The sequence below is a fragment of the Bos javanicus genome, chromosome 29, assembly GCF_032452875.1.
Source record: "Bos javanicus breed banteng chromosome 29, ARS-OSU_banteng_1.0, whole genome shotgun sequence".
In the NCBI taxonomy this organism is placed as follows: Eukaryota; Metazoa; Chordata; class Mammalia; order Artiodactyla; family Bovidae; genus Bos; species Bos javanicus.
The window spans coordinates 1,169,819-1,196,277 of record NC_083896.1 but is presented as its reverse complement, the minus strand read 5'-3'; the positions used below and the strand labels follow the sequence as shown (position 1 = coordinate 1,196,277).

General features: G+C 38.4%; 1 protein-coding gene and 2 non-coding genes across 15 annotated transcripts in view; all 3 read left to right on the top strand.

The window, feature by feature from the left end:
• Positions 1-26,459, top strand: part of CEP295 (centrosomal protein 295) — a 54,869-nt gene that overhangs the window by 20,506 nt on the left and 7,904 nt on the right. For 9 of the 13 annotated variants that reach the window (XM_061405959.1, XM_061405958.1, XM_061405962.1 and 6 more), the window contains 13 exons: positions 2,715-2,807; positions 2,947-3,044; positions 4,560-4,697; positions 5,162-5,259; positions 5,520-8,946; positions 9,943-10,075; positions 10,239-10,382; positions 17,921-18,073; positions 22,824-22,927; positions 23,418-23,520; positions 23,892-24,140; positions 24,938-25,077; positions 25,830-26,004. In XM_061405959.1, coding sequence (XP_061261943.1) covers positions 2,715-2,807; positions 2,947-3,044; positions 4,560-4,697; positions 5,162-5,259; positions 5,520-8,946; positions 9,943-10,075; positions 10,239-10,382; positions 17,921-18,073; positions 22,824-22,927; positions 23,418-23,520; positions 23,892-24,140; positions 24,938-25,077; positions 25,830-26,004 — 5,055 coding nt within the window. The remainder of the gene's footprint in view (positions 1-2,714; positions 2,808-2,946; positions 3,045-4,559; positions 4,698-5,161; positions 5,260-5,519; positions 8,947-9,942; positions 10,076-10,238; positions 10,383-17,920; positions 18,074-22,823; positions 22,928-23,417; positions 23,521-23,891; positions 24,141-24,937; positions 25,078-25,829; positions 26,005-26,459) is intronic. The other 4 variants (XM_061405970.1, XM_061405969.1, XM_061405960.1 and 1 more) reach the window with 3 other exon arrangements.
• On the top strand, positions 23,011-23,090 carry LOC133241912 (small nucleolar RNA U2-19). The gene has a single exon (XR_009734721.1). It is a non-coding gene; the product is annotated as a small nucleolar RNA U2-19 (small nucleolar RNA).
• Positions 23,259-23,330, top strand: LOC133241911 (small nucleolar RNA U2-30). Its single transcript, XR_009734720.1, has one exon. It is a non-coding gene; the product is annotated as a small nucleolar RNA U2-30 (small nucleolar RNA).

Below are 26,459 nucleotides of genomic sequence, written 5' to 3'. Positions count from 1 at the left end.
GAAAATACTTTCTGCACTGGACCTTTTGACACGTCCCTTTCTTGGTTTTCCTACGTCGCTGACTTCTCCGTCGTTGTGTTCTTTGCTGCTTATTCTCATCTCAACAACCACTAGTTATTGCCCCAGAAGTTGATTCTCACATCTCATCTCTTTGTATTGATACTCCCTAGTTGGTCTCTAAAATGTGATGCCTTTACATTACACTCTGTACGCCAGTGACTTCCAGGTGTGTCTTTCCAGACTTGGCCTCTTCGTTGAACTCCACTTCTTTATTTAAATGTCTATTTGATATTTTCCCTTGGTGGCTCAGGTGGTGAAGAATCCACCTGCAATGCAGGATTGAACCCTGGGTCAGGAAGATCCCCTGGAGAAGGAAATGGCAACCCACTCCTGTATTCTAGCCTGGGGAATTCCATGGACAAAGGAGCCTGGCAGGCTGCAGCCCATGGGGTCACAAAGGGTCAAACACGACTAAGCAGCTAACACACACACTCGTGTATCGAATCACATCTTAAACTTCTCCAGAGCTAAGTTTTTGATATCCCCTCCTGCCCTATACCTGCTTTTCTATGATCGTATATTTCAGTAAGTGGCAAAAAATTCTCTTGCTTAAGCCAAAAAGCTTGTCATTCTGGTTTGTCTCTTCTGTATTCTACATCCAAATCATCATCAACCTGTTGATCCTATGGTCAAAATATATCCAGAGTCCAGCCATTTCTTACAGCTACCATCCTTGTGTAAGTAACATTCATTCTCTAGTGTAGATTCTTGCCTACACTAACCTCCTCTCTATGCATAGCTTTTGCACCTTCCTGCAGTAATCTTTTTCCAGAGTCATCTTGTTAAAACATGTCAGCTACGTCATTCCTTTGGGGGAAGCCCTCCAACAACTACCCATTTCCTTCAGGAAAACTGTTTTTCTTACGGTGGCATCAGATCTCCCCACACACCCCTTCCCACTACTTCCCTTACTCACTGTTGCTCTGACTTCATTTTTTCCCCAACCACTGCACTGTAGGCACTGGCTTCCTGGCTGATTTTCCAACACAGCAAATATAAATCATATGGTCTTTGAAAGTGCTGGTTTTGGGTGGGGAAGGGGATGCCCTTGGGTATATTTATGGCTTACTCTGTCACTTCTTTCAAATACTTGCTCAGATACCACTTTCTCAATAAAGCCTTCTCAGCCACTCTATGTAAAATGTCAAATTTCTATACCTTCCCCCAGCCCCATAATCCTCACTCCCTGTCACCTCTGCTCCATGGCTCTTAGCATCTGATGGACCGTAAATTTTCTTTCTTGCTCATTTGCTTCTTGTCTTGACACCTACCCCTCTCCACCTTGCTCATCCTCCAGTCCTGGAATGTAGAACTTGATTTTGTTCATTGCTATATCCCCAGAGACTAGACTAGTGCCTTGAGAGTCTAGCCTAGTGCCAGGACTCCAGTCCTGGAATGTAGGACTTGATTTTGTTCATTGCTATATCCCCAGAGTCTAGACTAGTGCTCAGTTCGTATTTATTAACTTAATTGACCTGCTTAAAGCAAAGAGAGATAAGTTTGGAAGTCAGACATGTGATATTCAAGCACATGGGCATGGAAGAACTCTTAGTGGAAAGAATTCAATGAGAAAAGGGCTTATAAGACATCTGAGGAACTCGGGCATTTAGCAGATGTCTAGAGAAGGGGCAAGTAGTAAAAAGGAGTGAGAAGTAGGAGAGAGAATATGGCATTGGCATTTAATACAAGGCGACACTTTCATCTTTAATCCATAACCAAGTAATTTTGGAAAAGGGCCTGGGTAGTAATCTTTCTCTAGCCTCATTTGACTGTGTTCTTCCCCTTATCTGAACCAAGTTTTTTTTGTTTTTTTTTTAAATCCTCATAGGGTCCTTAATGCCTGCTGACCTGTCTGGAAAGGTTTCCTGTCCATCTCACACTCTTTACCTGGTTGATTCTTCCTTACCTTTCAAATGTCCACTTAAGTGCCATTTCCTAAGGGAAATCTCATCTGAGCTCCTAGTCTGATTCAGATTTGTCTGAAATACTCTCTTGTATAGCCCCTCTTTTTTTGTTTCTTATATAGTACTTAGCACTGTTTCTAATTTTATAATTTTTTTCTAAGATGATTATATAACGTTTTGCTCCCACCTGCCCCATAAAACCCACTTTGAGGCCTTTCCTTCCTGACCAGGTACATGTGCGTGCAGCGCATCCGTAGGTGCCGCATGAATGTGTGGGTGATACTCTGGGCAGTTTCTGGCTACCCTGATATGATCAGTGTAACTGCTTTAACTTAACTTTCTGCTCTGGTTTCATAAATAATAAAAATCCTAAAATCTAAGTATGTTGAAGATACATTTAAATTTCTTCAGCTTTTTTCTTTTTACAGTTTGGTACCTTACTTCCTCTATTCTTTTTATGCTTTCCTATTGTGTTTGAAACTGTTGTAAGCCTGTCTTTTAAGTCAGTTGTCTTTCATCTTTTCCTTTTTGTTTACAATTTTAGTCTTACATCTTCTTGTATCTTCTTTATTTTCTTTTTGTGTTTGACTTGAGTTTATCAGATAAAATATGTGATCATCTGGAAGGTGGCTGGATCTTAACTAAATAAGACATTCAGGTGGACCAGTGATAATCTGAATGTAGATTTTTGTTACATTGTTCAGATTTAATTTTGACAGTGATATTATGTTAATAATGTATCTGTTACAGTTGTTGAAAGTGACATGCTAACAATTGACTCTGGACCACTTACTAGTGAAGATAAACCACTTTCATTTAGTACTGACTCTGAAAAGGAACAAGGTATTTCTTTTTCACATTCTTAAGCGAACTTAATTCATTACATCTTTTTCCTAATAAAATTACATGTAATAAATGAACAAAGGACATTACAGTTGTATTAAATTAGTGAAACTAATTTTTGCTTTGGGAATTCTCTTAGAAATGAAAACCACTCAGCCTCTCATAGCTCCAAGTTCAATTCTACTTCATCCTCAGGAAGAAGCAGTCAGAGTTAGAATGGCAGCGAGGCAGAAACAGGTAATTTGAAATTTTTATTTTTAAAGGTTTCTTTCTTCCCCTGGGTACTGTAGTTTTGTTTGACCAGTGAGATTTGTCTTAAAATCCGGCTACTTTTGATACCATTTCTTCTACCTTACACATTCATTTGATAAAGGCAGAGATTGTCTTTTTTAAAAGTCAATTTACCCTACATAGTTTCTTGTACAATGCCTTATATATAGTAAGTACTCAATAAATATTTGTTGAATAACTGAGTCCCTGTCATGATATTAAACATTTGGACTTTGTGATCCCAACAGTTTTTTTGAAAGGCTGTTTTTCAAAGAAAAAATTTTAATTCAGCTTCTACAACTGTAATATTGGGCCCTTCTACGTTAATGAAAAATTTTTCTTAATACAAATTAACTTGATAGAGGTTAATTGTTACTAAACCAATCAGTTTATAGTCATAGCTTTTATAAAAAATACATCTGAGGGTTGATAATCTTATGAGCCATTGTTTTTTCTCAGATAAATGCTTTCTAATCTGTGTTGTAAAGCAGTATTGTCTAATAGATTCTTCTACAGTAATGGAAATATTCCATATCTGTGTCAAGTATGGTAACTGTTAGCTATGTGGGCTGTTGAATATGAGTAGAGCAACTGAAAAAACTGAATTTTAAATTTTGTTTTGGATTGCTCTAAGTTTTAATAGTCACATGTAGCTAGTGACTACCATATTGAAGGAAGATAAAGACAGGAACTCAGCTATAGTCACTCTTGCTTGATGAGGAATAGGTAGTATCAGATTGAGACATTTTTAATTTTGAAAATTAGATCATTTCTAGCAGAAGTGTGCCGCTTAATAAAGCTTCACATAGATTCCCTTTTCTGTTCATTCCTTGTTTCTTATGTATATTTCAAGGACTAGAAGGTGTTGGATTTAGCAGGCAACCAGTTAGACTAGTCCTTGTCCTCATGAATCGTAGTTACTTTAACATAGATGTTTTTATTTCTTGGATTTGTGTGTGTGTTGGTATAATTTTAGAGTTTATCATGCCTCTGCCATTGTCTTCCCATCTGTTTCATGCCTGACAGTAAAGACTGAATGTTGTTCACTATACTGTTTTTTAACTTCTAGATAACTGCACCCTTTTACGAGTATGCCTAAGAAATCAAAGTGTTGTGGGAGGTCTTGATATTTAATTTCTTAGGCATTATCCTTACCGAAAACAGGATAAGAGCTAAAGATGTGAACACAGAATTTGCTACTTCTCTGGAGGTGGTGCTTCAGTGGTGATCAAGGTTTCCCTGTGCTCCCAGGAAATAGAAATAGTTAATATGTTTATTTTTAGTTCTCTCCCTTCTCCTTTCCCCTTTCTCCATCTCACTCCTTTCCTTCCTCTGGCAGTGGCAGGAACAGATAAAATATCACCACTTTCTTCTTGGAGAGTTGGTACTCTTGGGGATGAGACCTATTACTTTCCATTGTAATGCATGTAAACTTTGGTATGAGTTTGTTGTTAATAGATCAGTAGTATTTTTGTTACTTAGATAATGGAAATAGAAGAACAGAAGCAAAAGCAGTTGGAATTGCTTGAACAGATTGAACAACAGAAGTTAAGATTAGAAACTGATTGCTTCAGAGCTCAGCTGGAAGAAGAAAAAAGAAAAAAAACTCAACAGACTGGGGTAGGATGTAGGAAATCTCATCCCTGTGTAGACTGTTGGAGGATAAGAACAATCAATCTTAGTGTTCAGAAAAGTAAAACACCTTTCTAATTTGTGTTTGATTATCTTTTTTTAAAGTATATATGTATATGATTATACAAACCTGATTGATATATATATATATATGTGTGTATAAGTAAGTTTATACAGACCTGATGACTCTCATCTTTCAGTTTCTAGACAGTGCTAATACAATGACCGTGACTTGTATGTAATAGGTATGTTGAGCTCTTGAACTTCCTTGACACTAAACGAGAGTGACAGATTACTTCATTTCTCGACAATGGAAGTGCCAGTCTTTTTTAAGGAAAAAAAAAAAAAAAGGCTATATGGAAGTTTACAATTATAGAACTTCAGTTTATGTAAAATACTCTAGTACTTGTTTCTGTATTTGCCTTTTGATTAGTAGCTTTGTCTTTTACTAGGTAAGCACTGCTCCAACATCATACACCATATGTTCTGATGAAGATAGGCACAGGCAGATGATTCATATTTATCAGCAACAGCTATTACAGCAAAACAGGTATTAATTAGGGTACAGTTTTTATGTGATATTGTGTGGCTACATTTTCAGGGTTTATTATTTGGTGTATATGAAGATCTTACCAGGATTCCCTTTAGAATTATGACATGTAGATTTCTCAAAGAGCAATGTTAATAGCATTGTTCCATTTCTGCCTTGATTATGGCCATCCCTAGATTGAATGTAATGTATAAACACTTGAGAATGTAGGTTGTTTTTGTTTTCATCAAAAAAGAGTAACATTTGTTTGTTTTGGGTAGGTTTCACAAGCAGTCTGTTGAAACAGCCAGGAAGCGATTACTTGAATATCAGACAATGTTAAGAGGAAAATACCCATCCATGTCAGCTACGCCAGTGATACCTGATTCTGTTACATCAGTGCCACCACCAAAATCTGAAAGACCCAGTGTTCCATCAGAACATGAGGATCAAGGTCAGAGACCCAAACTGAGTCCTGACAAACAACCTGTACAGATCTCCAAATTAGAGCAAGATTCTCAGGTTTCAAGACAGAGTCGCTTTCCACAAAGACAGGTAGAAACAACTGAAGCATTAGTCACTTCAGATGTTTTAGCCAAGCAAGCTTTGGAATCAGAAGAACACCAAAAGCAACTCTCACAGACTGAAGTACAACAGAGAGACTACAAATTGGTCGCTAAAGATTCTCAAATGCTTTCAAGGGCTTTATCACATGATAAGCCACTGACAGTACAGGATGCTAGAGAAAGAGCTGAAACATCTGGGGCAACAGCTTTTCAAAGTTTAGACTCCCAGCAAGTGTTCTCAGAGAACAATGAAAGTGTATCTTCTAAGTTAATTGAACCATCTTCATTCTTACCATTGGTAGCTGAGCATTCTTTTAGTTCTCTGCCTACTAAAGTCGAGTCTGGAGAAATCCAGCAGCCCTCTTCAACTGCGAGCAAAGGTGTAGTTTCTGTAAGCCACTCTGTAGCTGGCCAAATGCAGGATAAGTCTTTGCCATTCTCAGAAAATATCATAGCCCAGCAAAGTAATTTGAAGGCTCTCCAAGAACAGTTAGACCTACAGAAGGAAGTTCTTCGGACAAGACAGGAAGCTCAGGAACAATTGCTTTTGTGTAAACAGAAAGAGTTGGAAGGGCAAACTGGCCTTTCTATATTCCTTCCTTTAGTACCTCTGAATTCATTTGCTTCACTGCCTTCAGCCCAAGCTGAGTCAAGGAGAATCCAGGAATCTTCTCCAACCAAGAAAGAGATTGGTGTTTCCTCAGGCCATCCTGGGGTCCCACAACTTCAGGATAGGCTTAATTTTAAATTTTTCCAAGAACAGTTAAAAATGCAGAGGGACAGCCTTCAGGCTAGGCGGGAAGCCCAGGAAGTATTATGTGTGCATAAACAGAATGAGTTGGATGGGAGAGTAGGGGCTGAACAGACTGGGTCCTCTTCTCTCCCACCTCAAGTAGCTCAGCATACATTTACTTCACTGCCTTCTGCTGGTCCTCAGTCTGGAAAAATCCAGGACCAGTATTCATCTAAGACTGAGAAGGAGCATTTCTCAATCCAGACTGAAATGCCCACATCTCAGGATGGGTCTTTAGGTTTCCCACAACAGTTCCAACCTTTGCACGATTGTTTGAAGTTGCTCCAAGAGCAGCTGATTACACAGAGGGATGCTCTCCAGGCCAGGCATGAAGCCCAAGTGGAATTACTTTCACGTAAACAAAGGGATTTGGAAGACGCTAAGTCTGTGCAGATGAGTTCTTCGTTCCTGCCAGTGGTCACTCAACATTCACTTGCTTCACAAGTTTCAGCTAAAACTGAGCCTAGGAGAATTCAGAACTTTTATTTCTCTGAGAGGGATAGTGTTATTCCCTCAAATAATTTGGTAATGGCAGCATCTCAGGATGCGTCTCTTAGTTTTCCACAGTATAGTCTGCCACGGCAGGAAAATTTAACAGCACTCCACAATCAGTCACACGTTCAGAGAGTAATACTTGGCGATAAACAAGAAACTCAGGAATTTGTACACAAACAAAGTGAATTAGAAAAAATTTTCCCTTCTGAACAGACTGGCACTTCTTTGTCTCAGGGAGCTGAATCTGAAAGATGCCAGGAATACATGTCATTCAGGAGTGACAGTACTGTTCCCTTGAGCCACTGGAAGATCCCAAGATCTCAGGAAAGACTTCTGGGATTTTCACGACATACACAACCTCTGCAAGGTAATTTGGAAGGACAGCAAGAACAGTTAGACAGAGAAGAGGAGGCCCTTCAGTTCAGCCAGAGATCCCAAGGGAATGTATCTTCTGGACAGACTTGCCCCTCGTTCACACCCCGGTTAGGGCAGCTCTCTCTTACTTCGTTGCCTTCTGCTGAATCTCGGGAACCTCTTTCAGCAGAGAGTGAGAGTAGAACTCCTTCAAGCCGTTTTCAGATCCCGGTGTTGCAGGATAGACTTTGGAAGTTATCACAGCTTATACAGCCTCAGCAAGATAACCTGAAGTCACTCCAAGAACAGTTAGCTACACAGAGGGAAGCCATCATTCAGTCTAGGCAGGAAGCTCAGCAAGAATTTCTTTTGCACAAACAGGGTGAGTGGAAGGGAAGAGTGTCTCCAGAGCAGGTTGGCACCTCCTCCTTCCTACCCCAAGTCATACAGCCTCTTGCTCCATTACCTCCTAGTAAAGCTGGTAGAATCCAAGAACCTTGTTCAACTAAGAGTGATAATATAGTCTCCTCAGGTCATTCTGAGATACCAAGGTTGCCTGATAGACTTTTAGGTTTACCACAGCCTGTTTTGCCTCAACAAGATTATCCAGTCACATTTCAACAAGAACATTTGTATGCCCAGACAAACCCCCTTCCATGTAGCGAGAAAATCCAAAGAGAGTTGGTTTTGCCCAGACAATATACACTTGAGGGAAAGTCACCTAAGCATTTTGTCCAACCTCACCATGGTGATTTAAAGGCCTATCAACGGCAGTTAGATATACAGAGGGAAGTCCAAGAAGAATTCCTTTTGCAAACACTAAGTAAATTGGAAAAAGGGGTCTCAGCTGAGCAGACCACCACCTCTTCATCCTTATCCCACGTAGCACTGCCTGTTGCTGACTCTAAAGGAATGCCAAAGTGTTTTCCAGCTAGAAGTGACCTTGCTGTTTCCTCAAGTCATCCTGAGATTCTTAGACCTCAGGAGAGGCCTTTGCATTTATCCCAGGCTGTTTTGCCTCAGCAAGACCATGTGTCCACACAGTTGGGCCTTCAGGGTGAAGTGCTACGTTTTAGTGAAAAGGCCCAGGAAGAACTGCTAAGAGGCAATCACACAAAACTGATTGAAGGTGATGCTTCTGGGCAGCCTGTGCCCTCTTTGTTTCTACCCAAGGAAAGAGAACATTCGTTTATTCCACTACCTTTTGCTGAGGTAAAATCTCAAAACATACGTGAATTGTATTCAGCCAAGATTGAATGTGCAGCTCCCTCTAGTGCTTCTGTGAGCCCAAGACTTCAAGATAGAATTTTGAGTTTTTCACAACCCATCTTTGCTCAGCAAGATAACTGGGGACTTCAGAAGCAGTTGGAGCTACAAAAAGAAGTTCTGCCTTTTAGTCAGAAAGCCCAAGAAGTATTGCTTGTACCAACACAGACAGCCTTGCAGCAACAGACACACAAACATCGGGAGACTCTGAAGGATTTCTTCAAAGACAGCCAGGTATGTATTAAACTTGAATATCTAAGAATGAAACATCACCAGTAACCCGATGACTCAGGTAACTCAGCCAAACTACTTATTTTACTCCTAGGCTGAAATAATAAGTTATTAGTTATTGAGAATAAGTGGTTTGAACTTAACTGTGCTTTAATTTTCTACCTTAAATAACATGGGATTTAAAACATAAAAATTCATCTGCCTTGCATGGTGTTTATGAGGTTAATAGTTATTTGAAGCCCAACTAATTTCAGCCAGTAGTTTGATACAACCAAATGCAAACATCATTAAAAATGTAGGCCATGTTTTGAAGTTTTGTCATAAAGAGTTTTGAGCTTACCACAAGATTAAATTGTAAAATAACTAGTTAGCAGAATTTCTCTTAGGCAAATAGCAGACTTTGCTTTCTCTAGAGCATTTTGTTGACATTTGTATAGAATTAAAATGAGTACCATCTTTTTCTTTAAGTGACAGTACTAACACCTGGTATAAAAGTGGTGTGATTTTAGGCTCATGGACATTTGGACCTGCTGCTGTGACTGAATTGTTGAGAGGACTCTGGTTTCTATTCATAGTTTCTCTGTATGGGAGACAGTACATCTCCCTATATATGAATGTGTCTATTGTATTTTAAAAGACTGTTTCCTAAATTTATGAGTTAGCCTGAACAGAATTCTATAGTTCTTTTGATGCTCAGGAGAAGTTTGAATTCATGAGAATGTGAGGTCTAGGGATACTCAAATCTAATCTTGAAAGGTGCAGTGGAGGCTGTTTTTGAGGTTCCAGGCTGTGACTGGTGGTTCTTTTCAGTGGAATTACTACCCTTTCAATATTAGAAGTACTTCTAATTTTTTTTTAATCTATAGATAAATTTGTAATAATGTAGTTGGAGCTGTTTGTTTGCTTGAGGTACTAATTGAAGGAGTTACAAATCTAATAACTTCTTCACATGACCCTTCATCCTGTGTCATCCCCACCCTCATCTATCTACTTTTTCAGGAAAGTAAGCCCACAGTTGAAAATGATTTTGAAACCCAGAAGCTCCAAGAACGGCTTCCTCATCTCCACGATCAAAAAAACATTGGTCCTGCAGACAGGAGCAACTGTGATGATTATCAGCTCCTTTCAGAAGGTAGTAATGCCAAGCAAAGTGGTAAGATACTAATAATTGCATTCTGTTGTACTCATTATCCTGATGATGATTCTTTGCTTTCACCTCCTGCACTTGCTAATTGAAGAAGTTCATTGGGTTAACAGATCTGTATTGTGCCTGACTTTGTCTTTTGACCTGATAGGTGTGCATCAGGACAAAGAACTGGGTAGGAAATCCTCAAAACCACCTGTAGCAAAAATAAGAGGTGGATTGGACTTGAACCAACATGAACTTAGTGCCATACAAGAGGTAGAATCACCAACAAGTGGCAGAACTTCTATACTAGGTAAAAAGTTGGTTTGATAAAATGATTTTTTAATAGTTTGCTAGTTTTCTATAGTTATTTCAGGATGCTAAATATTTTGTGGCTGTTGAAGAAACATAGACCGTGAGTACTCATGAAGGGGAAAAAGTGGTTTATATAAACAGTATTTTAAACGTGGACTTAAAGAAATACATCATTAGGTAACTAAATTCTTTATATATGGGAGAAAGCAATTTATCGTAGACAAAAATTCTTTGTTCTCCTTATTCTGACATTCTTGCTTCCCTCTGCTGCTGCTAGGTTGCTTCAGTTTGTGTCTGACTCTGTGCAACCCCATATATGGCAGCCCACCAGGCTCCGCCGTCCCTGGGATTCTCCAGGCAAGCACACTGGAGTGGGTTGCCATTTCCTTCTCTGGTTCCTTCCTAAACCTGTTTCTTTAGGACATAACTCTTTTTTCTTTTTTTTTCTCTCTCTCTTTTCCCGTGCTGCTGTTTCACCTCAGTACCTTCACTGCTCTTTTCCTGTATCTTTCACAGGATAATTATGGTGCTTAAAATCCTGGCTCTAAGAACATGTATATTTCTTTTCTGTGCTTCTTCAGAGATCCAGTTATCTGGAAAAATTTCTTCTGGTGATCCTTAATAAAAGCTTTATTTTCATTTTATAATTGTTTTTAGATTTTATACTCAACCAGATAGTTTTATTGATCAAATTTATCAAAGCAGACTCTCTGAACGGGGAAAATAAGCTTTGTTAATAGAAGGGTGCATGGAAGTTTACTATTGATACTAGCTATTTAGGTCTTGTGAAAGTTGCTCAGTCATGTCTGACTCTTTGCAACCCCATGGACTGTATAGTCCCTGAAATTCTCCAGGCCAGAATACTGGAGTGGGTAGCCTTTCCCTTCTCCAGGGGATTTTCCCAACCCAGGGATTGAACCCTGGTCTCCCCCATTGCAGGCAGATTCTTTACCAGCTGAGCCACAAGAGAAGCCCATTTAGGTCTTAAGCCATAAAATATTGTACTTTTGTTTCTGGCTAAAAGAGTTTAAGAAGGTAGAGATTCTGAATAACTCTTGAGTCATTCCACATTTTGTTTTCTTCTTAATGTCTTATGGAAATTATAACATAAAGTAAGTATTCTATTCATTACTAGGCTTTGGAAGTTTTGCTTCATTTTGCACTATTTGGTAAACAAAACTATTCAGGAATAGAATGGTGATTGCCGATTCAGATTGAGCATTGGGAATTTCTCACCATTGATTCCTGTAAATTAATGAGTTGTGTTTGAGATTGCAAAAATGTCCTCTTGCTTAGAAGGGAATGCTATATATTCCTTCACCTACACCTCCTTATCCTTTAGCCCTTTTTCAATGAAAAGTACCCGATGTAAGTCTTAACAGTTTCCTTGTCTGTACCTCTCCAACACCCAACAGATTACCAGCTCTTTTCAGTTCTAGATGATCCACTCTGTTTCCATTCCCACTACCGTTTCTAGTTGATTCACTTGTTTCCATTCCCACTACTACCCTTTTAATTCAGGCTGTCATTTCTTTCTTTTTTTTTTTAATTTATTATTTTTTTAATTTAAATTTATTTATTTTAATTAGAGGCTAATTACTTTACAATGTTGTATTGGTTTTGCCATACATCAACATGAATCCGCCACAGGTGTACATGTGTTCCCAATCCTGAACCCCGCTCCCACCTCCCTCCCCATTACCATCCCTCTGGGTCATCCCAGTGCACCAGCCCCAAGCATCCTGTATCCTGCATCAAACCTGGACTGGCGATTCATTTCTTGTATGATATTACACATGTTTCAATGCCATTCTCCCAAATCATCCCCCCTCCCTCTCCCACAGAGTCCAAAAGACTGTTCTATACATCTGTGTCTCTTTTGCTGTCTCGCATACAGGGTTATTATTACCACCTATCTAAATTCCATACATATGCCTTAGTATCCTATATTGGTGTTTTTCTTTCTGGCTTACTTCACTCTGTATAATCGGCTCCAGTTTCGTCCACCTCATTAGCAATGATTCAAATGTATTCTTTTTAATGGCTGAGTAATACTCCATTGTGTCTATGAACCATAGCTTTCTTATCCATTCATCTGCTGATGGACACCTAGGTTGCTTTCATGTCCTGGCTATTATAAACAGTGCTGCAGTGAACATTGGGGTACACGTGTCTCTTTCAGTTCTGGTTTCCTTGGTGTGTATGCCCAGCAGTGGGATTGCTGGGTCGTATGGCAGTTCTATTTCCAGTTTTTTAAGTAATCTCCACACTGTTCTCCATAGTGGCTGTACTAGTTTGCATTCCCACCAACAGTGTAAGAGGGTTCCCTTTCCTCCACGTCCTCTCCGGCACTTATTGCTTGTAGACTTTTGGATCGCAGCCATTCTGACTGGCGTGAAATGGTACCTTATAGTGGTTTTGATTTGCATTTTTCTAATAATGAGTGATGTTGAGCATCTTTTCATGTGTTTGTTAGCCATCTGTATGTCTTCTTTGGAGAAATGTCTATTTAGTTCTTTGGCCCATTTTTTGATTGGGTCATTTGTTTTTCTGGAATTGAGCTATAGGAGTTGCTTGTATATTTTTGAGATTAGTTGTTTGTCAGTTGCTTCATTTGCTATTATTTTCTCCCATTCTGAAGGCTGTCTTTTCACCTTGCTTATAGTTACAAACCCCCATGTCTCCCTGTTTCCAGCCTAGCATTACTTTCATTCATTTTTCCATGGTGTACTCAGAGTAATTTGCCTCTATTGCCCTGTGTTGTTTAAAACTCTTTGGTAGTTTCCCCTTGACTGGAGGGTAAGTCTAAACTAAGTCTTAAGTCCCTAACTTCATCCACCAGGGCCTTCATGATCTTGCTGTCTCCCTTCAGGGTTGAGTTTGGTGCCACTTTGTGGCATAAACTTTGCCTGGACTATCATGTGTCCTTCTCGTGTGCTCTTTGGGAGCTTTCGTCATAGCCTTGATCACACTTCTTTGGGCAGTAATTTAATCACATAATTAAAGGCAACTAGTGCTAAAAGATTACAGCATGAAACAGTATTTCTTCTTGCCCCTACACACCCCTCACCCCTTAATCCTACTCACCAGACACAGTCACTTTTCAAGCCTCCTTCGTGCTTCTTCTTGTATTTGCTTCTGTAGTTGGCAGTGGATTTTAGTAAAAACTAAGCCAAATACTAAACACCACTAAAATAATTTCAGATCACATCATTTTCTCTATTTGTGGGAACACCTTTTAGTTGGAAATTGAATGATACATTCTTTTTTTTTTAATTGAAAGATAATTGCTTTACAGAATTTTGTTGTTTTCTGTCAAACCTCAACCTGAATCAGCCATAGGCACACATATATCCCCTCCCCTGAACTTCCCCCCACCTTCCCCCACATCCCACGCCTCCAAGTTGACACAGAGCCCCTGTTTGTTTCTTAGCCATACAGCAAATTCCTGTTGGCCATCCACCCCACATATGGTAATGTAAGTTTCCATATTTCTCTTTGCATACATCTCACCCTCTCCTCCCCTCTCCCCATGTCCATAAGTCTATTCTCTATGTCTGTTTCTCCATTGCTGCCCTATAAGTAAATTCTTCAGTACCATTTTTCTAGATTCCATATATATGCATTAGAATACGATATTTATCTTTCTCTTTCTGACTTACTTCACTCTGTATAATAGGTTCTAGGTTCATCCGTGTCATTAGAACTGACCCGAAGGCATTCCTTTTTATGGCTGAGTAATATTCCATTGTGTATATGTACCACAACTTCTTTATCCATTCATCTGTTGATGGACAACTAGGTTGCTTCCATGTTCTAGCTATTGAAAATAGTGCTGCCATGAAAAATGGGATACATACGTCTTTTTAAATTTTGGTTTCCTCAGGGTATATGCCTAGGAGTGGGATTGCTGGGTCATTGGCAGTTTTATTCCTTGTTCTTTAAGGAATCTCCATACTGTCTTCCATAATGACTGTACAATTTAATCCCCACCAACAGTGCAAGAGCATTCCCTTTTCTCCACACCCTCTCCAACATTTATTGTTTGTAGACTTTTTGATGATGGCCATTCTGCCTGGTGTGAGGTGGTATCTTCTTGTTTTAATTTGCATTTCTCTAATAATGAGTGATATGGAGCATCTTTTCATGTGTTTGTTAGCCATCTGTATGTCTTCTTTGGAGAAATTTCTGTTTAGGTCTTTTTCCCACTTTTTGATTGGGTTATTTGTTTTTCTGGTAGTGAGTTATATGAGCTGCTTGTATATTTTGGAAATTAATCCTTTGTCAGTTGTTTCATTTGTTGTTAATTTCTCCCATTCTGAGGGTTGTCTTTTCACTTTGCCTATAGTTTCCTTTGCTGTGCAAAAGCTTTTAAGTTTAATCAGGTCCCACTTGTTTACTTTTGTTTTTATTTCCATTACTCTAGGAGATGGGTTGGTCATAGAGGATCTTGCTTTGATTTATGTCACCAAGTGCTCTGCCTATGTTTTCCTGTAAGAGTTTTACAGTTTCTGGTCTTACATTTAGGTCTTTAATCCATTTTGAGTTTATCTTTGTGTATGGTGTAGGAAGTGTTCTAATTTCATTCTTTTATATGTAGCTGTCCAGTTTTCCAGGCACCATTTATTGAAGAGGCTGTCTTTGCCCCATTGTATATTCTTGTCTCCTTTGTCAAATATAAGGTACCCATAGGTTCATGGGTTTATTTCTGGGCTTTCTATCTTTTTCCGTTGGTCTATGTTTCTGTTTTTGGGCCAGTACCATACTGTCTTGAAAACTGTAGCTTTGTAGTATAACCTGAAGTCAGGAAGGTTGGATCCTTTAGCTCCATTCATCTTTCTCAAGACTGCTTTGGCTCTTCAGGGCCTTTTGTGTTTCCATATGAATTGTGAAATTTTCTGTTCTAGTTCTGTGGAAAATGCCATTGGTAATTTGATAGGGAGTGCATTGAATCTATAGATTGTATTTGGTAGTATAGTCATTTTCACAACGTTGATTCTTCCTACCCAGGAACATGGAATATCTCTCCATCTGTTTATGCCATCTTTGAAGTCTTTCATTAGTGTCTTATAATTTTCTGTGTACATTTCTTTTGTCTCCTTAGGTAAGTTTATTCCTAGATATTTAATTCTTTTGTTGCAGTGGTGAATGGGATTGATTCCTTAGTTTCTCTTTCTGATTTTTCATTGTTAGTATATAGAAATGCAAGTGATTTCTGTGTATTGATTTTGTATCCTGAAACTTTGCTAAATTCACTGATTAGCTCTAGTAATTTTCTGATAATATCTTTAGGGTTTTCTATGTACAATATCATGTCATCTGCAGACTGAGAACTTTACTTCTTCTTTTCCAATCTGGATTCATTTTATTTCTTTTTCTTCTCTGATTGCTGTAGCTAGGACTTCCAGAACTATGTTGAACAATAGTGGGGAAAGTGGGCACCCTTGTCTTGTTCCTGATAGGGGGGATGCTTTCAGTTTTTCACCATTGAGATGAATGATACATTCTTGACAAGGCTATTATTGCCTCCAAAAGGGGTGAAAATTGGTTTTGGGGGAGATGAAAAAGTCTTACTTTTTATGTATCAAAGTACAAATGTACATAAAGTGATATATGGTATAATTATTTACTTAATCTTTTCTTTTTGGTTAATATGTCTCTACTTTTATTTGTAGATAATGCATGTATTTGTAAAAATAGTTTCATTTGTTATTTTTCACTTTTTGTAGTTTCATACTTTGTGAATACTATCCCTTGTCTTTGAAAACAGAGTTTCTGAAACTGTCTTTGAAGGACCAGGGTGTTCTCCAATCCTTTCAGACCAATATTTTGTTAAATTACAGACCATGTAGTTGAATGTCAAAGCAATGTTATCCTGGTATTAAAGTTTCCAAATGCTTACTCTTCCCCCACAAAAAAAGATATACAGGATATATATAGTTATTAAATTTCATAGAGTTGGGAAGCCATTAGGGGAAAAGTCTTTAAAAGGCTCCTTAGGTGGATGATGATAAAGTTGAGAAAATCTGAGCTAAATTTCTTCTTTGTAGTTTATTTATTTTGGCTTTACCTTTTAGGAGCATTGTCTCAGCTTTTTCTTCTAACATTCTTAGAAATTTTTATTTTGGCTCTCAAAGTATAGTTTCTAAAAGCTTGTCCTCTTTTCTGATTGTTTCTTTTCATAGCATCTTGCTCTTGTTTTATGGATGCAAGATACTACCTACACTGAATATTTATAGGTTTTTGTTTGTTCAGTTTCCTGTATTTTCTGTCTAGGTCCTTCCTTGTTTGTTTTTTTTTTCTCCTGTGTGAAAGTTTAGAATTTTTAAAATCTAAAATCTTGCATATTTCAGTGGAACACTGAATGGCTAATTGGAAATTTTATAGGTGGGGACCTTATTTACTTCTGGATTTCATTGGAAAAGGTGGCTTTGCATTGAGGACTGTCAACTTAGTACCTGTGGTTCTTTTACCTGAGCAATTTACTGTTTAGTTTCTTCAAAGAAAGATCCTCCAGCTTTGATACAAGCCTGGCTGTTGGTGCTGTCTGGAGGCAGACCTGAGGGTAGAGGATGTAGACTTTCTTTCAATACCCCTGATTTCCTTATGCCATTCTTTTTCTTCCCTGCACCCTTGCCTCATTCTGTGCCCGATCCCCCTGGTTTCAGAGTGAAGCTGTGGCCACATGGCTAAGAGGATAGACTGGAAATCCATCAGGGTCTCTCCACACAGGCTTGAACCCTGTCAGCTGTGGCGCTGGCGCTTTTCCCCTTAGAAGGTGACCTTTGACACTTCTCCAATTTGAGAGTCTGCCATAAAATTGATCACAGTGTATAGGATTCCATTTCTCCAGAGAATAAACCTTTAGTCTTCTCTGAGGATGATGTTGAGAGACAGGAATCTAAAGTGATGGGAGGGCTCTTTTCCAAGTACATGTTTTTAAACCTTCTACCTGTTTTCAGTTCCCTAATATACACCTTCATTTTGTAATACACTTTGCCTCTTAATTCTCAAGTTTTTCTGGAGTTGCCCCCAGTAAATTAGCTTCTACTTCTGAGTGTCTCCCATTCCTTTGTTTCATAAGTGTTTATTTCAATCATAATTATTTATTTTACTTATAGAAATAAGTACTTTGAAAATCACCCTCAGGTAGACACCATTCAGCTCCGGAATTGGAATGTAAGAGAACTCCATAAACTCTTCCTTTGTACACTTGATATTAACTCTTCTTTCTCTTCTCCCCAGGGTAAACACCTGAATTGGTCCCTTATACCACAGAGTAGCTGTGACTGTTTTTGAATTTTACATTATGAATACATATTATACCTTACAATATTAATGGTTAGTAAGTTCTCCAGGCATATTAAAAACTTAGTAAAATTGAAGTAAAACAATGTAAAGGCTGTGTGAAAGTTAAGCAGTTACTTTTTCTTGATACATTGATCAAACTTTTAAGAGTTTAGATTTTTACCCTTTTTACTTTCAAGAAGAAACAAAGTTTCTAACATCCAGTAAGTCAGTTTTTTTTCCTCCCAGGTAAACCTGATTTTTATCAAGACAGAGACCCCCTAAGGGTCTCAATAAGCCGAGAACAAAGTTTTCTTGGGAGCCCTCTGGACCGTGATCCATTTGGTCATCTTCACCCAGTTGCTCAGGAGAACATCTGTGGTGATGACTCTGATAAAGCAGGTGAGAGAAAAAGGAATCAGAAGTGGAATTACTGTACACAAGAGTATGTGGGCGGAAGATAATTATTGTAGCATTGCTTGTAATGCAAAATAGTAAATAACTTCAGTAAAACTGCAGTTTTGTGAAAGTGTTAAATGAGAGGAGAAAAGTCTGTTCGTGCATTTGAAAACTGTCTGAAATAAGAATCAACATGTTGGTACAGGTTAACCCTTGTTGGAGATTGGGTTTCACTGTCTATTTCTTATGTTTACATACTGTAAAATTTTTTCCCATAAGAAGCCTGTATTCCATATTCAAAAAGTTGAATAAGGAAAGTGAAGTTTATTTAGATAATAAGTAATTTCACATCTGTGGCATTCTAAATGAGCTGTTTTATGTTTAGTTTTAAATGTTGGAAAGTATTAAAGAACAAGTTACAAAGAAAAAACTTTAAATGACTAAAATCTGCCACTCAAAGACAACTGATGTTAATTTTCTTGCTTTTGAATTTATGCATGTTTATAACAGGCTGTTTTTTATGTGTAATATTGACCCTACAAAGCATAGTTACAGTACTGCTTCATTACTTCTAAAGCTATCTTTTTAAAAGTTGCCTTTTTCTAAGCAGATTTCTTCTTATTTTAGCTATCACTTACACTTGGATAACTGTTATCTTAGTTGTATCTGGTGTTTAATAGAATGAGAAAAGAGAAAGACCTATTTTCTATATGGGAGTTTATAGAGAAATTGACTTCAGCATCTCCTTTTTAAATTGGGGACTGAAATAACTACAGATATAACTTCCAATTAATTATAGTTTTTGAAATTTTAAAATAAAACTATTAGCATTTTTTTTAGATTTAGCCAGTGAATACTTAAGGGCTTCCCTGATAACTCAATTGGTAAAGAATCCACCTGTAATGCAGGAGACCCGGGTTTGATTCCTGGGTCTGGAAGATCCACTGGAGAAGGGATAGGCTACCCACTCTGGTATTCTTTGCTTCCCTGGTGGCTCAGCTGGTAAAGAATCTGCCTGCAATGTGGGAGACCTGGGTTCAGTCCCTGGGTTGGGAAGATCCCCTGGAGAAGGGAAAGGCTACTCACTGCCGTATTCTGGCCTGGAGAATTCCATGGACCATATAGTCCATCAGATCGCACAGTTGGACATGACTGAGCGACTTTCACTCACTCAGTGAATACTCGCATTCCTTTTCATTCTACCTGTCAGTGTCCTCTAGCCAAAGACTACCAGAGAACACATCTCTACACAAGAAAGCTGTGTGCTTTGACTTGCTGCAGTGAGAGAGCATGCACACCATGGAGAACCGAAAGTGAGTTAGTGACAGGGTATCAGAAAGGAGTTACTGTTAGACTTGGGCTTTTATTAGGTGATTTTGGGGAGGGTTCAAGGAAATAGGGCTTTGCTTATTAGTACTGGAAGCAAGTGTGATTCTATTATTGAATACCTACAAAATTCTTATCTAGGAGGTAGGAATAATGGAGTTAGGCTAAGTAAAGCTGTAATTGGTTAAACAGCAGTCACTCATGTCAGCCAGGATAAGGAGATGGTTGTTTTTGTGGTTTGGACAGTATTCATGGTTTTGTCTATGTTCAGACATGAGAACTGATGGTCTGATTTTGTTTTGACCCATCATAGTCACAGAGTGGCCTTCTCCAATATTTGTATTCTGTAACACTGTACCTGTTTACCAGGAGAACTCCAAGGCAAAGCCAGTAGTGCCAGGTCTGCCCCTGGCTGTCAGAGGCTGCTTGTCTCTCTCACAATTATCCTGGAGTGGTATTGTTTCTACTTTGGAAGGGAGGGTCTACGTGTTGTTACTGTCTTTTCCCTCCCTGCGCTTGATTCCGGTCATCACCTCTCCTTGGTCCCTCAGCTTTGAGCTGGCACTCCCTTTGCTTTGCACTCTGTACCCTTTGCTTTTGTAGGAAAGCAGGAAATGGTGCTTTGCTTCTCAGGAAAGCAGAAAATGTTGCCTTCCTGTAGCAATATGGGAAGATTACTGTCTTTAAGGCATTGCTTTAATGATGTAACTTCCCCTTTTTAGGAACCTCCCACTGTGTCCCTATTATCAATGAGCTGTTTTCAAACCAGTGATACTTCTCTTCCAGTTACTTTCAGGGACCTATCCATTGAATTCTTCAACATCTTAAGTAACTTGACCTTGCTTCTCTCTCTCATTTTTATTTTTCAATTCTTACCCCTGCCCAAATGCTACCCTGGGCCACCCACCTCTGGGGGAATCTTTGGTTTGTTATAGATAATAACAGTTACAGAATTGTGATTCTGAAATGAAAAATCCCTAACTTCTCATCTCAAAACTGACTTTTGAGATGAGCTGCTTAAAAAAAAAATAACTCAATATTAACTTTCTTACTTTCTTCACTTAAAATCTTAGTGTATATAGAAGCAACCAAGTAACAGTTTAATGGTTAAATTATGTCACAATATTTTTAATTCAACTAGGAGTCAAAAAATGTATTTAAAAACAAATTATATTTAAATATAATACTTTTTGTAGTTTTACTTAATTATCCATAATATAGATATCATTTTATGAATATGTATCTACACACATATAGATACATATGTGCCTGCAATATGTGACCTCTTAGAAAACATTTCTTACATAAACACTTAAGAAACATTTAATTAGCATTATCTCTTAATATCATGGTGATAATGAGATGAAAATTTTATTTTATATTTGGTGGAACAGTTTTTTTTTTTTTTAATTTTTATTCCTTTATTTCTCATGTGTTCCCCATCCTGAACCCTCCTCCCTCCTCCCTCCCCATACCATCCCTCTGGGCCGTCCCAGTGCACCAGCCCCAAGCATCCAGCATCGTGCATTGAACCTGGACTGGCATCTCGTTTCATACATGACATTTCACATGTTTCAATGCCATTCTCCCAAATCTTCCCACCCTCTCCCTCTCCCACAGAGTCCATAAGCCTGTTCTATACATCAGTGTCTCTTTTGCTGTCTCGTATACAGGGTTATCGTTACCATCTTTCTAAATTCCATATATATGCATTAGTATACTGTATGGGTGTTTTTCCTTCTGGCTTACTTCACTCTGTATAATAGGCTCCAGTTTCATCCACCTCATTAGAACTGATTCAAATGTATTCTTTTTAATGGCTGAGTAATACTCTATTGTGTATATGTACCACAGCTTTCTTATCCATTCATCTGCTGATGGACATCTAGGTTGCTTCCATGTCCTGGCTATTATAAACAGTGCTGCGATGAACATTGGGGTACACGTGTCTCTTTCCCTTCTGGTTTCCTCAGTGTGTATGCCCAGCAGTGGGATTGCTGGATCATAAGGCAGTTCTATTTCCAGTTTTTTAAGGAATCTCCACACTGTTCTCCATAGTGGCTGTACTAGTTTGCATTCCCACCAACAGGGTAAGAGGGTTCCCTTTTCTCCACACCCTCTCCAGCATTTATTATTTGTAGACTTTTGGATCGCAGCCATTCTGACTGGTGTGAAATGGTATCTCATAGTGGTTTTGACTTGCATTTCTCTGATAATGAGTGATGTTGAGCATCTTTTCATGTGTTTGTTAGCCATCTGTATGTCTTCTTTGGAGAAATGTCTATTTAGTTCTTTGGCCTATTTTTTGATTGGGTCATTTATTTTTCTGGAGTTGAGCTGTAGGAGTTGCTTGTATATTTTTGAGATTAGTTGTTTGTCAGTTGCTTCATTTGCTATTATTTTCTCCCATTCTGAAGGCTGTCTTTTCACCTTGCTAATAGTTTCCTTTGATGTGCAGAAGCTTTTAAGTTTAATTAGGTCCCATTTGTTTATTTTTGCTTTTATTTCCAATATTCTGGGAGGTGGGTCATAGAGGATCCTGCTGCGATGTATATCGGAGAGTGTTTTGCCTATGTTCTCCTCTAGGAGTTTTATAGTTTCTGGTCTTACGTTGAGATCTTTAATCCATTTTGAGTTTATTTTTGTATATGGTGTTAGAAAGTGTTCTAGTTTCATTCTTTTACAAGTGGTTGACCAGATTTCCCAGCACCACTTGTTAAAGAGATTGTCTTTTCTCCATTGTATATTCTTGCCTCCTTTGTCAAAGATAAGGTGTCCATATGTGTGTGGATTTATCTCTGGGCTTTCTGTTTTGTGGTGGAACAGTTTTAATTTTATTCTGTTTCAGAGCCACAGATGACATATGCTTTGGCCAGCTTTCTCACAAATGTTGGCTATTGAGAGTAAGAAAAAAACTAACTGAGAATACCCAAATTACTAATAGTGAGATAGTATAATTTGTATGTTTTTAGTATGTCAAATGTAATTAGGAATGATAATTTCATAGTAAAAGCAGTACATGCTCCTGTGATTTTAGACAGCACTGCAAGTTATAAAGAAGTCAAATTTCTCCTTGTCCTGCCACTGGTTGCACTTTCTTTATTATGTACATTTTTCTCAACTTTGAGATCACACTGTACTTATGATTGAATATTCTTGCTTCTTCACTTAAAATGATGATAGAAGCATTTCCAATCACACTGGCTGTTTTCTAAAGGGTTTTTATTCATAGAATAATAATGACAACCAGTTTTCCATGAAAAAGTATAATGTGCTAACTATGAATATTATTAATGAATAATAACATGAATTATTTTTTCTTCGTAGTCAAAAAAAGAAAATTGTAGGAAAGCAGGAAATTATGCCCTCTGGTGCTAAGAATTTGATTTGTCATAATCCAGTCCTTCCTCCTCCCTCCCCCTTTTAGTCAAAGTCAAGGAGGCTGTGGTTGAGAATTACGCAGTATTAAGCTATGCTGTGGAGAGAGAAGGCCATACGTACCTGGATCCAAATGTGAAGTTAGATGTTAAGGTTAGTAATGTCTTGATGTGCCCTGCATCATTAGAGTTGCTTGGCTTCATCTGTGTTCTCTGAGATCTGCTCTTACTGAAGTGGATCAGTGATGAAAGTAGCCAAATCTGAGCATCAGAAGACCACCCAGTGTATCTGATGCATGATCTCTGTAGTTCTGAGAAGCAAAAGAATAATTTAAAATAAGGGGTATGAAGGGGTGGGTGCGTGCGTGTGTGTGTGTGTGTGTGTGTGTGTGTGTGTGTGTAGGTGACTGGATAATTAAGGGGCTTATTGGTGGGTAAGTGAGAGTTGGTTGTGGGTGTGCTTGTATGAAAGGCTGATCAATTCTGAGCAATGATGAAAAGATTTTACTGCAGAACTTTATATAACTATGAAGGTTTCTACACTTGATCTGAGCTCAGAATTAATAACTGCTACTGTTGGCAATTTGGGTTTTTTCTAGCTATTTCTTCCTACACAGTGGCCTAATGTTCTCCTTCATTTTTAGGCTGAAACACAAGAAATTTATCATGAGCCACTATCTTCAATAACTGTTTCCACTGGGAGTTTTTTAAGTTACGAAAACATAGATTTGAGCCTTACAGAGCCAGGTACGAGTATCAAAACGTTTATAAACAAATTGAAAGTCAAGCACCAGTTGAGTTGCAGTACAGTGATGAGAGCTAACCTTGTTTTTCAGAATGTGCCGAGAGGGATTGTTCTTTAAGTCTCAAAAGTAAAGTAATCATGTCTTTAGAATATTGGACAGTATGATCTTCTGAACACGTTTGGAAGTCACAGTGATGCTCTGTCAATCTCCATAGCACATTGAGTAGGGTCTGCTAATATCAGTGGGAACTACCAAGCACTTTTCTTGGTTGTGCTGATTCTTTATCAATGTATGTTGCTATGTCTGTCTGCTAAAGTCTGTCTCAAAGGAAGTACCCAGCCATTAAGTATTTTCATTAAACCCCATTTTCAGAGTCATTACCAGAGCATGTGGACCATAGGGAACAAGAACCTCCTGCCGGTAAAGAAGAGGAAACAAATGTTTTAAGTTCTAGAGTTCCTTCAACACAAGATATTTATCAAAGACAGGACTCTCAGGACGTCCATAAACCTCTTTTATGTGCAGTGGAAACATTGACATCTGGTCAGACACACATTCAACAGATGAGAGACAATTACATTAATGAAACAAATTTGATGACTGAAAAAACAGACTTTCGGGGTAAGTTTTATTTAAAAGTAAGACTTTTTTAATAAATACGTCTATGTAAACTAAGTGTTCATTTTTAGCCTATCATCCTTTTTAGTTAGAAGTAGTGATTGTTTGAGCTTTGTGTTTTGATGGCTTGCTGTAGCAATTGTAACATGGAAAACACTGAGGAGGGCACTTAGTGAAAGGAGCTCTGGAATCAGACTGAAGACCATGTAGAAGAGATGAGCAGGTCTTCCTTTACCTTTGCAAAGTTACCTATAGCAACAGAGGCAGTACTGCCTGTATTGAGCACATAAACTTAAGTCATACAGACCCTATGACTGTTTCCTGAGACCACAGGCAGCTTACTCTTCATCTTCTGTAGAAGAGGTGTTGGAAATAATACACATAAAGTGAAATAATACACATGAAGTACAGTGTCTGGCCCATGGTAGCACTCAGTATAGTGAGCTTTTCTTAAGTAATTGATCCCCAAATGACCTGAGAGTAACAAAGCTTATTGTAGCAAAGCCGTGACCGTAATGGCATCTTATTCCTAATTAACCCCATAAAGACGTTCAGGCTAGTAGAAATGGAAACTTAAATTTGTCAAAGGGTTTGGAAACCCCCCCCCACCCCCCACTTTTGCATCCGAAATGATAGGGCTTGGTTTGAAAGCGTCTGCTGGTAATGAGAGGAATGGAAGTAATTTTGTTGAGTTGCAGTTACCTTAAAATAACCTTTATGAATATGTTCTTAGTACTACTTTTCTAGGCTTTACTTTTAAGATAAATGTCTTTTTTCTTTTTTCCTTAAAATTCCAACAGTTGACTTTGACTTTCCAGAATTGGAGCACAATTTTCCAAATTTGCATCGTCAGCTATTTAAACCCTTAGAACCACATCCAGATTTTGATTTGTTATCATGTTTCTCTGGGATTTCTCAAGACAGTAAAGACTTTAACCAGGTAAAGTAGATGCTTCTTTGCAGTCTGTCTTTTCTTCTGTTAGAACAGAAGGATGATTCTTAGCCTTGGCTGCCAACTAAAATCATCTGGTGAGCTTTTAGCTACCAATGCCCAGACTGTGGTGGTGGTAGTTTGGTTGCTAAGTCGTGTCCGACTCTTGCGACCCAGTGGACTGTAGCCTGCCAGGCCCAGACTGTACCTCTGACCAATTAAATCAGAAAATCTAGGAATAGTCAGATAAAATGGTTACAATGTGGAACCAAGATTGAAAATAGGTGCATTAGAATTTGGTCCCAACAGCTTTATTTCTAGGTATTTTTTATGGGTCACTCCATAAAAACTTGAGAACATTTTTATCATTAGTTTTCAGGGTTTTGGGGCGGGGGTTACTTTGATGGAATTTAGTCTTAAATAGTCAGGTAAATAGAATGTTGCAAAATTTTGAAAGTCTCCTCCTACAGAGTAAAGGAGCTAAGATTCAAACCTGGGTGTTTCTGTTTCCAGGCAGGTCTACATAGTTCCTGCTTATCAGAAAATGATTTAGTCATGTTCTGAACTGTGTCTTGTTAGTTAATACAGTTTGTTTTCTAAATAAAAAGTCTCTTTTGTATTTCCTAAAGTGAAAGAATTGGGTTTGAATAAGCAAGTTGTTAATGTGATAGTAAAGTGGTAATTACGGAAGCGCAGTAGCAAAGAAACATGAGGATTTGTTGATGCAACTGGTAACACAGCCTTTCCCTGTTTCCCGTCAGAGGTCAGGTTCTTCCTGTGAAAGCCTCCGTGCTACTCCATCCCCCAAAAGTATGGCTTCTTTTACAGCACTGAGGAGGGCCAGCCTGCATTCTTCTAACACCAGTCTGAACCAGCAGCCTGACCCTAACTTGGCTTGTGACACAGCTCAGAGTTTTGCTGTAGAAGATATTGAGGGTATGCAGAAGTTCGGAAAACTTAAATAAAGCTCAGTAGTTTCTCATGGTTGTTTATATCATTTTTCCTTGGAAATTGCACCCAATAGCTCTTGGTTTCTCTCTACTCATACCCTTATTCCTTTTGAGGGTAGTAAGTGCTGCCTCTTGTTCAGCTTCCTTACCTCAGCTCTTAAAGTATCCTTCTAAAATTTTTTATACAAATTGTGTGTGTGTGTGTGTGTGTGTGTGTACACATCACAGCATACCCATCTGTGAGACATGAATGTTTTAGTTTTTAAAAGTCAATATTCAGTTATGGGGGGAAAAGTCCTCATTGCCTCTAATAGCTGTATTTCCTTTATTAAATATTATAGGAGAAAATACATGGTGTGTGCAGTAATTATTTAAAATCACTGTGACCGTCCTTTAGCTTCCTATTCTTGTTTGTGTACATCAGGTTTTGTTCCTGAACTT